This window comes from Kogia breviceps, chromosome 15, assembly GCF_026419965.1.
Source record: "Kogia breviceps isolate mKogBre1 chromosome 15, mKogBre1 haplotype 1, whole genome shotgun sequence".
In the NCBI taxonomy this organism is placed as follows: domain Eukaryota; kingdom Metazoa; phylum Chordata; class Mammalia; order Artiodactyla; family Physeteridae; genus Kogia; species Kogia breviceps.
In genome coordinates, this window is record NC_081324.1 from 2,241,793 (window position 1) to 2,255,741 (window position 13,949).

A 13,949-nucleotide genomic window follows, 5' to 3' on the forward strand; every position below is an offset into this window, starting at 1 on the left:
CGTCGGTGACGACAATTACTGTTACTTGAATACGAACGCACACAGCGCCTGTTCCCTATGCTCATAAAGGCTACGTTCCTATGACATCCTTGATGAGCGATTACTAATTAATACTAGTGATAACAACAGGCACGATCTTTCTAACAGAAAGTAAAGCACGAAGCACTAGCGTGTAGATGTTACAACTTCCTCTTCCTCAAAAACTGCACAACACGAAGGGTCCTACCCCCGTGGCTCCAGAAGAGCCCCGGGCGCTACTCCCGCCACGCTCGGGCCGTCCAACTCCCCTCGTGGTCACAGCACCCAGACCAGCAGAGCGAGCCCGGGACGCAGGCTGTAACCCTCCCTGACTTATCGGAGACGCTCCGCGGGCTGTGCTGCAGCCACCCACCAAGCCCCCGACCCCTGACTGTCTCCCTACAGGGTGCGGGTGCTCTTGGACGACGCAGGAAACAAGGCGGAGAGAGGGGCGCCCCCGCCCTGCCGGCACCAATGCCGGCACCAATGCTGTGGCACCAATGCCACGGGGCCACAGGGAAGAGACTCGCCCGACCCAGACCCTGAGCCCAACCCCCCGGGGCCGGCCGGGCACGGGCCGCTCAGCACACAGAGCCCCGCGCGCCACGCAGCCAGGGCGCCTCACCCGCGAAGCTGTGGGCCCGCTTCATGTGCAGCTTCATGTTGCTCTTCTGCGTGAAGCCCATGACGCAGTAGCTGCACCGGTAGGGCCGCTCCCCCGTGTGCTTCTTCATGTGCACCTGCAGCGCGCTCTTCTGGTTGAAAGCCTTCTCGCAGAGCGTGCAGTGGAACGGCCGCTCCCCTGCGGACAGACAGCACAAGTCGGCGTCCCTGACAGATGGCGCTCGACAAGCACACACAGCACACGGTAACTCCGAAGAAGGGGTGCGAGTGTAACAACAGGCTAAGGACGTTCCTTGCTCAGGATGCTAACCCGCAGGGTTCAGGCAAGGCTGCACCACGGGAGCCACGAAAGACACCTTGTTCAAAAGCTACGGAAAGTCCTAGAAGCACCCAGAAGTAAAGATAGAGCACATACGGTTCAAACAAAATGTTTCTAATCCATTTTGAGCAGAAAAGCAAAAAGACATTAAGGAAACGGGAATATCAAATCCAATTGACTAAAAGCATGGTTTATACAATATGTTTCAAATGGTACTTAACTGCTTTCAAGCTGATGTGGAAACTGACAAATGGAAGGAAAAGTTGCCAAGCGGGGCTTCTGCTGGGAGCCTGCCCAGGTGACCGCCTGCCCTACAGCCACACTGCAGAGCCCGGCCCTCCCCACGCAGCCTCTCTCTCTGCTTCCACCCTCTGCGGCCCTGGCAGTCCTGTCACCCCTTGCTGTCACGCACCCACTTCCAAGTCCCAGGGACCGGGTCCCTTCCTGCCCCAGGGCCTGGCACAGCCTTTCCCCTTGGCCTAGAAGGTTCTTTCCCACGTGCTCTGCCTGGCTGCCTCTCGGGGTCACGTGCCAGCACCCCCAGGACTGCCCCGGGAGCACCTGGTCCTCAGCCCCCAGGTGTCCCTCCACAGCCGACGACAAAGGAGGTCTTCCTGCAGCTCGCCTAGGGCAGGCAGGGTCCTAGAAACGGCCCCCCAAGGTCTCCTGCTCTGAACCCTGGGGCTGGGACTTTGATGACGTCATGCCTGAGAAAAAAGAACGGCCACAGATGAACTAGGTCGCTAGTCAGATGACTGGGAGTGACCGAGAGGGAGGTTACTCTGCGGGCCCACTCTAATCACACCACCCTCAGAAGCTGGGATTCTCTGGAGACAGAAGGGGAAGCTGAAGACACCAGGAGCTCGAGTGAGGACGGGGCACCCACGTGAGCAGGGACGTGGCCCCAGTGACAGCCCCAAGGTGCCCACTTTACACACGTGCCCAACCCTTCACGTGCATCTGTGCTATTAACAACGGCAAAGAGTCATTTCTCTTAATTATGCTTTTGAATGAATGCGTTATGAAGTAACAGCACGGTTGTTTCTCACTCAAGAGCTACCTGCTGGACACCCGGGGGGCGCCGGGTCTGCGCTGACAGACACGGAGCATCCCAGAGGACGCACGGCCTGCGGGCCGGGGTGGGCTGCCGGGCACCAGCTGGCCACACAGGAGGCCCTCACGCCAGCCGGGACGCCCGCGGGGCAGGGCCTCTCGGGAGGAGGCGTCGTGTGAAGGGGGGTCAGAGACGGCCGGCAAAGGGACAGAAGGGCTGGCTAGACGGTGACCCGCCAGAGAGCACTGGACAAAGGGGGGGCGCCAGACAGAGCGCCGGGGGCTCAGGGGGGTGTGGCGGCTCTGCCGGGGGCGCCTGGGGAGCCTCCGAGGGCTCTGGCCCGGCTGCCAGGTGAATGGGGGCCTGGAGGGGCGCAGAGACCAGAGAGGGCGGGAGGCCGAGCCCGCGGCGCGAGGAGACGGAGGGGTGGGGAGAGCGAAGCACGGCCGCGGGGATCCCGCCGCGCGGTCACCTGTGTGGATGCGGCTGTGTCGCTCCAGCTGGCTCGGTTTGGCAAAGGCCTTCTCACAAGTGTCACATTTGAACACCCTCGGCTTCTGAGAGCTCAGGGAAGGACCGGCTTGATGTGTCTGCATGTGCTCCTGGTAAAGACCAACACACGTGTGAAGGATGCTGAAGATCGTGACAGAACTTTACAGACTTGAAACAGGAGGAAAAACCAGTGCAGAAAGGCCCGTCAGCAGGACGAGGACCACAGGCTCGCCTCCGATCAGGACCCTCGCGGGCGTTCCCGGAGCAGAGGCGGAGGTGGTACCCGGTGGCCGGAGGCCGGGCCTGCGGCTTGCCAGGGAGACCCAGGCTCCCTGCAAGCCCCTGAGCTGCATCTGGGCGGGGCAGTGTCTCGGCCTCCCTCCCTGTCGGCCACCATGGCAGGTGCTAGAGGAGCGGCTGGATATTTTGCAGGATGTCCCTCAACTGAGAGGTGTCTGATGCTTTCCTCGTCACCAGACCAGGGCTGCGGGCTGTGGGCCGTGGGGAGTACCGTGCCATTTCCATCCCACAACACCATCACTGCCGGCACCGACTCTGATCACGCAGGCAGCGTCTGTCAGGTTCCTCCAGGGAAGGGCGGCCACTTTACCCCTCCCATCACGTGCCCTTGCTGCTGCTCGCCCCCAAGGCGCGGGGCCACCCCCTCTTGGGGGCGGCGTTCACAGGGGCCACTCGGGATTCTTCTGCACGGGAGACCAGCCTGTTCAGTCGATCGTGTTTCCACCAGTAACGACCATGGAGGTTTTGCACTGTGGGCTATAATCCAAGTCTACTTTGTTTTCTTGCCCCGGCTGTCCCAGCTTTGGCCCCTAGGGACTCTTTCAGTTGCCCCCGTGTCCCCCTGACACGGCCCCGTCATATCCTGTGCGTGGGTGTGATGGGTACTTCCTTATTTTCTGGCACAATGTAATTTTTTAAAAATTCCAGATTTCCAAAGGTCATCAAGAGAAAGTAACTTATAAGTATTAAAAGGCCAGATTTAGTATTTCAAACGTGTAACACACCACTTTAGATGTTTATGGAAAAGTTATGTCTTATATATAGTAACATATATGATTTTAAACATCTTAAATTTTCTTTAACCATTTTTTTTCTTTTCCCTCTTTAAAAGGATTTATTCTCTATCAGGCTGTAACATCAGTATAGTTATAATTTCTGTACTGTCTACTAAGAGCTAAGCGCAGTGCTGAAGTCCTTTATATTCCTCAAAATAACCATAAAATGTAAGTATTAACGTCCTTATTTTATAAAGTAGGAAACTGAAGCTGTAGATGTTACATGACCTGACCAGGGGCACAGAGGTTCTAAGTGACAGAGTCAAATTCACACAGAGGTCGGACGGGGTTGGGGGTCCCTCAGTCATAAGTGGCGCTCACCAACCTCGCCAGCCTCGGGCTGCAGCCTCTGTAAGAAGAGTGCGTTTGACGGTCAGTTTTTTGCTTTTAAAAACGAACATGGAGTCCTCTTTTCAGAACACATTAATACTGGGGTTTCTCATCTCAGAAAACAGTAGAAAAAGAAGTAAGAGGTGCCAGGCAGGTGGAGGCCTGGAGAAGAGAAGCTCAGTTTACTGACTGGCTGGCTGCCTCCTCTAAAGGCCCTGAAACGGGCAGTGTGGGACTCACTGTGCAACCAGGCGTCACAGGATTCTCATGCTTTTGGAAACTAGGCGGCAGCAGAGGAGGGGCTCGCCTGGACACTCCCCCTGACCGGTGGTCCTGGAGTCACATCGCAGTACCCCTCCTCATTCTGTCCTCTACCGTGTGGGACCCTCGGGTTGTCTCCAATGACCGGCAGCTACGAACAACGCTGACCTAACCCTGAGCTCGGGCGGGCATATGTGCCTGTGTGTCAACTCTCACGGTGGGAGCCGCTCTCGCGTGGTGAGGTATCGCCTAATTCCCCTGCAGGACGCCAGACCAATTCTGCAGCCTGCCAGCCAGCACGGAAGTTCCTGCTTCCCCAGAGCCCTGTCTACAGGTGCCGACAGAGCTCTCATACGTGTCCCCACGATGGGAGAAATGGCATCTCAAGGTGATCTGTAAATATGTTTGCCTCCACCGGCCTTTCCTCGCAAAGAGATGGGAACCGTGTCGCTCACCAGGAAGAGTCCGGACCCCACTGAGTCCCAGGGCCCATACGCAGCGCCTCTGACCTTAAGTGAAGAGCGGCGACGCGGGCGCGAGGGCGGCGGGGGCGTACCTTGAGGTGCGTGGCGCGCTTGAAAGCCTTCCTGCACACGTGGCAGACGTGGATGCGCTCCCGGCCGTGCATCTCCTTGCTGTGGTGCAGCAGCAGGGCGGCCGACGCGAAGGTACGGCCACACTCCAGGCACTGGTGCAGCCGGCCCTCCTTCTCGGGCTGCCCACCCTGGGCCAGGTTAGGAGACACGTCCGTCACCTGCAGCGGCCAGAGACCCCAGCCTGACGGGACCGGCGCGAGGGGAACAGGCCCCCCGCCCCGAGCCCAGCCCCCGAGCTCGGCCGTCATCTGCGGGAGGTGGCCGGCCTCGCGGCCTCGGCGGGGGCAGCGGCAACAAGCGGCTCAGGCGCGCCTCAAGCAGCTGACCGGCAGGCTCTGGGGAGCGGGGCGCGGCACCCGCTGGGACCCCGGCCGCAGACCCGGCCCCCAAGTCACCATCGTGGCTGCTGCGGGCGAGGTCCTCACCCCTCGTCTTTACTCCTCTGCAAAGTTCCAGGAGCTTTTAGGCCTTTATACCCGGAACTGCGTCACTTACTAAGTGCTTGTCCACCCTCACCCCCGCTGCCAGACTGCGCTTAAGAAAAAGGACTAGTCAAAGGACAGAGAGCTCATGTACACACACGTGAATGTGTATACTGTGAAAAAGTACAGCAAGACGTGAAAGAATCAGCAAAGGTATTACAGGAAATCCTACAAAAAGAACAAAGGCCAGTAAACGGCCACGTGCAATCTGATCAGTGGGCAAATAAAGGAGACAGTGATAAATTTAAAACTAGATTTCCGCATTGTTGGAAACTCATGGAGCAAAGGAGACCCAGTGTCAACCCCCCACCCGGGTCCTCCCTGCCCAGCACCTGCTGGTCCCTCGGGAGACCCACCTCCTCAGGCTCTGGCCCCGAGCCCGGCCACGCAGGCCTCTCGGGGACGCTCCATCCCATCCCTTCTGAAGCTACGTGCTTTGAAAACTGTGAGAGATTGTGGGTGAAGCGCGTGCTGTACCTGATAGGCGATTTCTTCGCAGGCTGCCGACGGCTGTGGAGCGGGGCTCACCAGGATGACCTGAGGCGAGCCCGCACCCCCAGGGCCCGAGAGGGCGGGGTCCGTGAGCAAGGCCGGGAACTGCTGGCCCTGGCAGAGGTGATTGCTGCTTTAGAAGTTGTAACATGATCAAATCCAGCCGTAATTTAAAAGATCTCTTATGGTGCGGTAACTTCAGAAAGCAAGCTGGCAGGTCCTCAAACGCTAACCACAGAATCACCAAATGACTCAGCAATTCCACGCGGAGAAACGAACACCTACGTCCACTTGAAACCTTGTACAGGAAAGTGCACGGCAGCACTATACACAACAGCCAAACGGGAAGGGAGCCCCGGTGTCCGCGAACCGATCAACGGACAGACGAAACGGGGTACCGCTACACGACGGGACAGTACCGTCGGCAAGACGGAACGGTGATCGCGCGGCTCCAGTGTGTGCCGGCCGGCGAAGGAGGCCAGTCACGAGGGCCAGAGTCTTATGACTCGATTTGCGGGGAGTGCCCAGAACAGGCAAGTCTACGGACAGAGAGCGGGTGAGCGGCTGCCAGGGGCCGCCGGAGACCCGCAGGGCTGGGCTGGGTCTGGGGTCGAGGGAGGGACTTGGGGAGTGACGGCTAACTGCTAATGGGACAAGGGTGCTCCTCAGGTGACGAACTGTTCTAAAACTAGATACGGTGATGGCTGTACAGCTCTGCAAATATACTAAAAGACCATTAAATTGCACACTTTAAATACACGGGTGAACTTTACCATATATAAATTATATCTCAGTAACCCTGTCAAAAAATATATATATAAAGAACACTGGCTTAGAAAGAGACATACAGTTTTGCTATACCATACAAAACTACTCTGAGTCTTACGCCACGCCAGCACACCTTTATCAACTGACTGTGAATCTGAGACAGAGAGAGAGAATGGATGTGGTGAGGGTGATGCAGGGGATGGGTGCAGAGACCAAGTTCAACCTAAAGGAACCAACACTGTACTGCAAAGGCTGGCTCCATAATAAGAATACAACTTGAACTGCTACAATTAAAGCTGATTCTGAGCGTGTTTCACACATCATCAAAACACTCACTCAAAACCATGAACCTGAAGAACCCCCGTCAATGCACAATGCTAAAGGGGCAAGGGGTCACATGACCCTAGAGAACAGGGCCCATGTCGCCGGAACCCTGTAAGCTGAAGGTGAAGGCTGCTGCTTAATGTCCTCGCGGGATGGACACAAGCCGAGCTCCGACGGGGAAGACGAAGAGCCGAGGCGCAGGCGGGGAGGTGGGGCGCGGGGCAAGGTGGCGCTACGGACACTTCCTCCGCCTGAGGGTCTCAGGCGCACTGCTTACTGGAAAGGCGCTAGCCAAGGCAGACGGCTAAACAACGGCAACGGGGTAGAATACGGGGTATATGGGGCAGACAATAAATTTACAAAGTCATCTAGATTCTAGACAAAAGAGAGCTTAAGTTAAGATTCTTGACTTTCCATAGGCAATTTTTTAAAAAGTGAAATAATATTTTAGGTATCTCCATCCATCAGTCCAATTTTCTTACACAAACGTGGGATGGGTTGAAAAGTTCCTATGTACCCTAATAAAGCATCATGTCCACTACCCCCCTTACATAGGGGGGTCAGTTGAATATTACTACCTTCAAATAGCAGTGACTGCTGCACTTTTACGTGTCTGTGGCTGGCTTTGGCCCCCACTGATTAGACAGTTGGTACCCAGTGTTGGTACCCAATTTTGAAAAATTAATCAAATTTGTCAATCAAAATTAATAAATTCACGTTTCCTTATCTTATTAATCAAGAACAAATACAACTGCTGGCCAGAAATTCTGACACACACCTGAAGAAGTGCTGGCTCAATAAATTCATATATTCCCAACTAAAGCTAAGACATTTGAGATTCGTAGCTCATACAGGTTTATCAAGGGGAAATTACAATTCCTTTTTGTTTTGAAATGACAACGTCGTAGAAGAGATCAGCCGTTCTCAGGGGGAAGGGGAAGCAGGCGTGGCTAAAAGGGCACCTGAGGGATCCTTGTGGGGGTGGGCAACGTTCTGCGTCCTGACTGTGCCAATGACAACACCTGGAGGGTGCGGTGCCCTGGTTTTACAAAATGCTACCACTGGGGAAACTGGGTGGGGGGTCCACGGGATCAGTGTTATTTCTTACAATTGCCTCCAAATCCACAATTATCTCAAAATAAAAAAGCTTAATTAAAAAAATCCTGAATACGATGTGATTTACTAGCTTATGGTTGGCGTTTCAAAGGCTAATATTTCTTAATGCAAATGCGCTGATTCAAAAATCAAGTGCCTAATAAAATAAATGCTCAATAATTAGCTATACTTACAGAAATGATGACCTGAATCTGCTAAAATGGCATCATCTAGAAGTCACTGATTTTTGGTTTGTATTATTACTTGCAGTCTGTTTCTTTGCTGTATTTCATTTACACTGAGGTGGAAATTGTAATAATTCTCATTCCCCAGGTGCACATGAATTTTGTAGACCCCTGAGCACTGGCAGAGGGGAGCAGGGCTCCCCCTCAACTGCTCAGGGGGCCCAGACTGCAGAGACAAAACTGCCTGGGAGGGAGCGTTCTGGTCAGCCAGGACAGAAGCCCCTGGAGAAAGGGCCGGGCGTGCTGGCGAGGGACCTCACAGGGTGTGAGCCCAGAGCGAGCAGAGGACACATCCCCGTTCTACAAAGGGAAAGAGAGAGGACCTAGAAGAGCTAACCCATCTTCCCGCAGTCAGAACAGCCAGCACGCACCTGTAGCAGGATCAGAAGAGACCCTGCTCTGGATGCCACAGCCGTCAGCGTTTCCCTGCACAGTGAGAACCCAGAGCAGAGACGAGGCTCCAGCCAGGAGAGCAGGTGAGCGTCTATTCTGCTGCCCAGCCTGCCTCTTCACAGCCAGGCACACGCACAGCCGGCGACACGCACAGCCAGGGACACGCACAGCTGGCGACACGCACAGCCGGCGACACGCACAGCCAGCGACATGCACAGCCGGCGACACAGTCGGGCACGCGCACAGCCGGCGACACACACAGCCAGGGACATGCACAGCTGGGCACACGCACAGCCGGGCACGCGCACAGCTGGCGACACGCACAGCCGGTGACACAGCCAGGCACGCGCACAGCCGGTGACACGCACAGCCAGGCACACACACAGCCGGCGACACAGTCGGGCACACGCACAGCCGGCAACACGCACAGCCAGGGACACGCACAGCTGGGCACACGCACAGCCGGGCACGCGCACAGCCGGCGACACGCACAGCTGGGCACGCACACAGCCGGGCACATGCACAGACAGGGACCAGCAGACAGGTCCGCTGTCGAAACTCCGACAGCGCTTTACTACAGGGATTCATCACTGTAATGAATCATCCTTTCTCATGAGTTTTCTAATTAAGCTGTGAAAGGTTTTTGGGCATCTTAAGCCCAATGCATTATCTAAAATGTACACCCTTCTACCCAGCACATCTACTGCAGGGATTCATCTAAGAACATAATTGATAAAGAGCATAAGAATTTCCACCCTACTAATAACAAGACCCTGGATGCAAATTAGTGCCCCTCAGTAAACTCATCTATAAGACAAACGGTGGTACAGTCATTACAAACGTCCGCACTGCTAAAATCATTGATGGGAAGGCAGTCACAATATAATTAATGAGAGAGGGAAAAGTTTACCTTACACAATTTATACGTGAGCTCATTTCCGTACAAGTTAGAAAATACGCATCTGTACGTATGCATAGAAAGGTTTAGAAGGGTATACACACTCAAACGTTAAGTGGAGTTCCGTTTGGGTAGTGGATTTTTTTAAATGCTTTTCTGTATTGTCTGGATTTTCTTGTACTCCCCGCTTTGCATTTAACAAACTGCTTTTTCAATTTAATCAGAAAAAACCACTTCAGCTTTGAAAGAGCATATTCAGAACACACACTCAGGAAAGTGATAAGTAAAGTTCCCCGGAACGACCCCGTGGGGCTGGGGGAACACAGGAACCCACCTGAGAGGCGATGTTGAGCGTGACCGTGTCCAGCCCCCCGGAGAGCAAACCCTGAGTGTCAGCCAGGGTCAGCGTGACGCTGGCCTCTCCCCCCACTCCCGATGAGGACATGACCAGGTTCTGGGCAGATGTGGCAGACGGGGACATGGGTGTTGTCAAAGGCAGGCTTCCAGCTGTGGCATTAAGTTCTACAGAAAAGGCAAAACAGGAAAGTAGGTAAGTCCAATGTTATTCGCAAGGGAAGACAATTTTCATAAAGGAACGAATCTGTCATAATCAGCATTTACAGTGCCTAAGCTTGTGAAAGTGCATCAAGGAAATCACAGTATCTTTGATTCCAACGTTAAGGCAAGGCTTTTGTAAATATCTACATGTCCTTACACGTAAAAGTACTCTGCTTCTGAAGTGTAAACAGAGAAAAAAGCCGTAAAAGAGAGTGGAAAAGTGACCCTAAGGCCCAGTCGCCGCTGCCAGTGCAGAAGGAGACTCAGACAAGAATTTCCAGGACACTGCCCTCACCCAGGACCAGAGACCAGCCTGGAGAGAGGAATGAGACGGGACCCACTGAGCGACGGCCAGCTCCACAGTATAACATCTGACACCTCTGCGTACGTTCACCTATTCTGAAACCCAGGCGATCAAAATCAGCCTCATGCAATCCTTTAAATACTCAGTTATCCCGCAGGACACCTTAATTTTCTTTGGAGAACAAAACATAACACTTTAATATTTTCCCCTTGTAGCTAATGATATAACAGAAAGGAAGACATCTGGGACAGATCGGGCAAAGAAAGGAAGGCCTTCTCTTCCACAAAACTGAAACTCATGCACCTACTGGCAAACGAAATGGGCTTAGCATGGTGTTATCAAAGTCCTGTGGCGGGCACCAACAAAACACAATGTTTTAACGTTTTTACTTGTAAGCATAACACACATGCACATGCACGTGTACACACACACACACACACACACACACGCACAATTCTCACAAGCTGTCCTTCCATTCATCTAGCAAATGTGACTAATCACCCACTTGCGTCAGCCACCGTGCCAGGTGCTAGTGACCCCAAGATGACACCTAAAGCAGAAATTCCGAACACTAGTCCCTAATTAGGTCTGAACACAAAACACCACGAGACTCCCGCGGTCCTCTGCTGAGACCTGGGTCTGCCCGAGTCGGGCGCAGGGAACCAGGCTACTTACTTGTAACTGGCGTCCTCCACAGATCCACACTCCCGGAGTCCCACACTGTGCTGCACACACCTGGAACCTTCAAAAGCAGTACAACCATTAGGAGGCTGGGAGTCTCCGCTCTGAAGCAGCCACGTGGCTCCCGAGAACCTCGCCAGCCCCCCCTCGCTCGCGTCTGCACAGCGCGCGTGCCCGGCCGCCAGGACGGGAGGGGAGTGTGGATCTGCGGAGGCGCCCGGGCCACCTCCTCACCGGGCATCCCCTCCACACACCCGAACGCTCACAGAGGCATGCAGGTGTGACTCCATCGGGAGGGGTGAAGATGAACAAGAAGGCCCCTGCAGGACCTGGCGGGGAGCAGCTACGCGAGCTGCCGTCCCATCAGAGCCCCTAAGGAGAGGGTGGGGCCGGCCGGCAGGGCGCCGGGCCCAGAGAAGCGCGGTGGCGGGAGGGCCACGCTGGCCGAGAGCACAAGCACAAGCGGGCAGGGCTCACCCTGGAGTAGCCACCAGGACTCCAGACCTCACCACGACTCCCGCAGCTAAGGAGCCGCAGATCTCCTCCCCTTCCGACCAGTGAGCACGTGCGACGTTCTGAGGACGGCTAACGTAGTGGAAGGTTCCAGGACGTGTAGCACAAGGAATGCCAAGAGAAAACAGAAGCCTGCGAGTTCATTAACTCAGGTGAACCCCGACACGAAGTTCAGAGGAAAGACTGAAGGGCTTCACGGAAGGTCAGAGCTCATGTTTCACCTCAAACAGCGTGGAGAGGCAACCCTTAATAACGTTCTCAGTTCCAGAGACTTCCCACAAGAAGGATGATCCGAGCTCAGGCAAAACGAGTCTCAGTGTGGTTGGAAAGAACCTGTGTTTAAAACTTTTCTTACGCACGCAATAAAATGATTAAAATAATTAAAAGCTGTAATTATATTTGTTGAATATAGAGCTCTTAGCCATATGAAAGTATCTGCTTGAAGCTCTAGAAGCCATATTTAAAATTCAAATTAAATACTCTTAACAGGAAAATTAAGATTCAATACTGAAGACTGTAGACTCTTACTTTTGGTTCCCACTTATCTTTTCTTATGTCTTCTATTCCCCTAGGACACATCACAGCCATCTAAGCCCTACTTCACTTCATGACTCTAACTCAAAAAGAGGAACCTCTAAGGGCTTCCCCGGTGGCGCGGGGAAGAGATCCTCCCGCAACGGGAGAGGCCACAACAGTGAGAAGCCCGCGTAAACGCAAAAAAAAAGAGTAACCTTTAAAGGATTAACAAGTTCTGTACGTTCATCAAACCCACCCTGTTTTCAGTCTTTGTTGGGGTAAGTCTTCATAGCCTCTAAGAAAACTTAATGATAATTTTGGAGGGTTTCATAACAAGTTGACAAGGTGTGAGATCACTTTTCTCTTGAGATTAACAAAAAAAGTGGTGAGAGGAGGTGGGGAGGCGGGAACAGGAAAGATGCCCCGACTGGCCTCACCCCCAGGCAGAGTGGGAAGAGCGTCTGATTTTAAAGTGCACCCACAGGCGGGGACCGTTAATGTTGCTGAGCTCTTGGGAAATAAGTAACTGATTGTACTTAACTCTAGGAGAAATGGAGGCCAAAATAACCTCACAAAGACGAGTAAACAAAGAATTGATCTTTCTCTCACTGAAAGCAGAACTCAATTTATTCATCAAAATTATCTTAAAAAGGGACTCAGATGACAATGAAAACATGGCGACCCCAAACCTACGGGATGCAGCAAAACCAGTTCGAAGAGCGAAGTTTGTAGCAATACAATCCTACCTCAAGAAACACCTCAAATAAACAACCTAACCTTACACCTAAAGGAATTAGAGAAAGAAGAACAAAACAAACCCCAAAGTTAGCACAAGGAAAGAAATCATAAAGATCAGATCAGAAATAAACGAAAGGGGCTTCCCTGGTGGCGCAGTGGTTGAGAGTCCGCCTGCCGATGCAGGGGACACGGGTTCGTGCCCCGGTCCGGAAGGATCCCACGTGCCGCGGAGCGGCTGGGCCCGTGAGCCGTGGCCGCTGAGCCTGCGCGTCCGGAGCCTGTGCTCCGCAACGGGCGGGGCCACAACAATGAGAGGCCCGCGCACCGCAAAAAAAAAAAAGAAATAAACGAAAAAGAAATCAAGGAAACAATAGCAAAGATCAATAAAACTAAAAGCTAGTTCTTTGAGAAGATAAACAAAATTGATAAACCATTAGCCAGACTCATCAAGAAAAAAAGGGAGAAGACTCAAATCAATGGAATTAGAAATGGAAAAGGAGACGTAACAACTGACACTGCAGAAATACAAGGGATCATGAGAGATTACTACAAGCAACTGTGTGCCAATAAAATGGACAACCTGGAAGAAATGGACAAAATCTTAGAAAAGCACAACCTTCTGAGACTGAACCAGGAAGAAATAGAAAATATGAACAGACCAATCACAAGCACTGAAACTGAGACTGTGATTAAAAATCTTCCAACAAACAAAAGCCCAGTACAAGATGGCTTCACAGGCGAATTCTACCAAACATTGAGAGAAGAGCTAACACCTATCCTTCTCAAACTCTTCCAAAATATAGCAGAGGGAGGAACACTCCCAAACTCATTCTATGAGGCCACCATCACCCTGATACCAAAACCAGACAAAGATGTCACAAAGAAAGAAAACTACAGGCCAATATCACGGATGAACACAGATGCAAAAATCCTCCATGAAATACTAGCAAACAGAATCCAATAGCACACTAAAAGGATCATACACTATGATCAAGTGGGGTTTATCCCAGCAATGCAAGGCTTCTTCAGTATATACAAATCAACGTGATACACCATATCAACAAACTGAAGGAGAAAAACCATATGATCATCTCAATAGATGCAGAAAAAGCTTTTGACAAAATTCAACACCCACTTATGATAAAAACTCTCCAGAAAATGGGCATAGAGGG

At 52.8% G+C, this 13,949-nt stretch overlaps 1 protein-coding gene across 17 annotated transcripts in view; it reads right to left on the minus strand.

Moving 5' to 3' along the window:
- ZNF236 (zinc finger protein 236) overlaps nucleotides 1-13,949 on the minus strand; it is a 132,082-nt gene that overhangs the window by 37,748 nt on the left and 80,385 nt on the right. For 7 of the 17 annotated variants that reach the window (XM_059039731.2, XM_067015262.1, XM_067015263.1 and 4 more), the window contains 5 exons: nucleotides 9,802-9,989; nucleotides 5,730-5,858; nucleotides 4,731-4,928; nucleotides 2,488-2,617; nucleotides 644-820 (listed from right to left, as the gene is read on the minus strand). In XM_059039731.2, the coding sequence (XP_058895714.1) occupies nucleotides 644-820; nucleotides 2,488-2,617; nucleotides 4,731-4,928; nucleotides 5,730-5,858; nucleotides 9,802-9,989 (822 nt within the window). Of the gene's footprint in view, nucleotides 1-643; nucleotides 821-841; nucleotides 1,669-2,487; nucleotides 2,618-4,730; nucleotides 5,421-5,729; nucleotides 5,875-9,801; nucleotides 9,990-11,004; nucleotides 11,072-13,949 lie in introns of those variants that run through there. The other 10 variants (XR_010836922.1, XR_010836920.1, XR_010836921.1 and 7 more) reach the window with 8 other exon arrangements.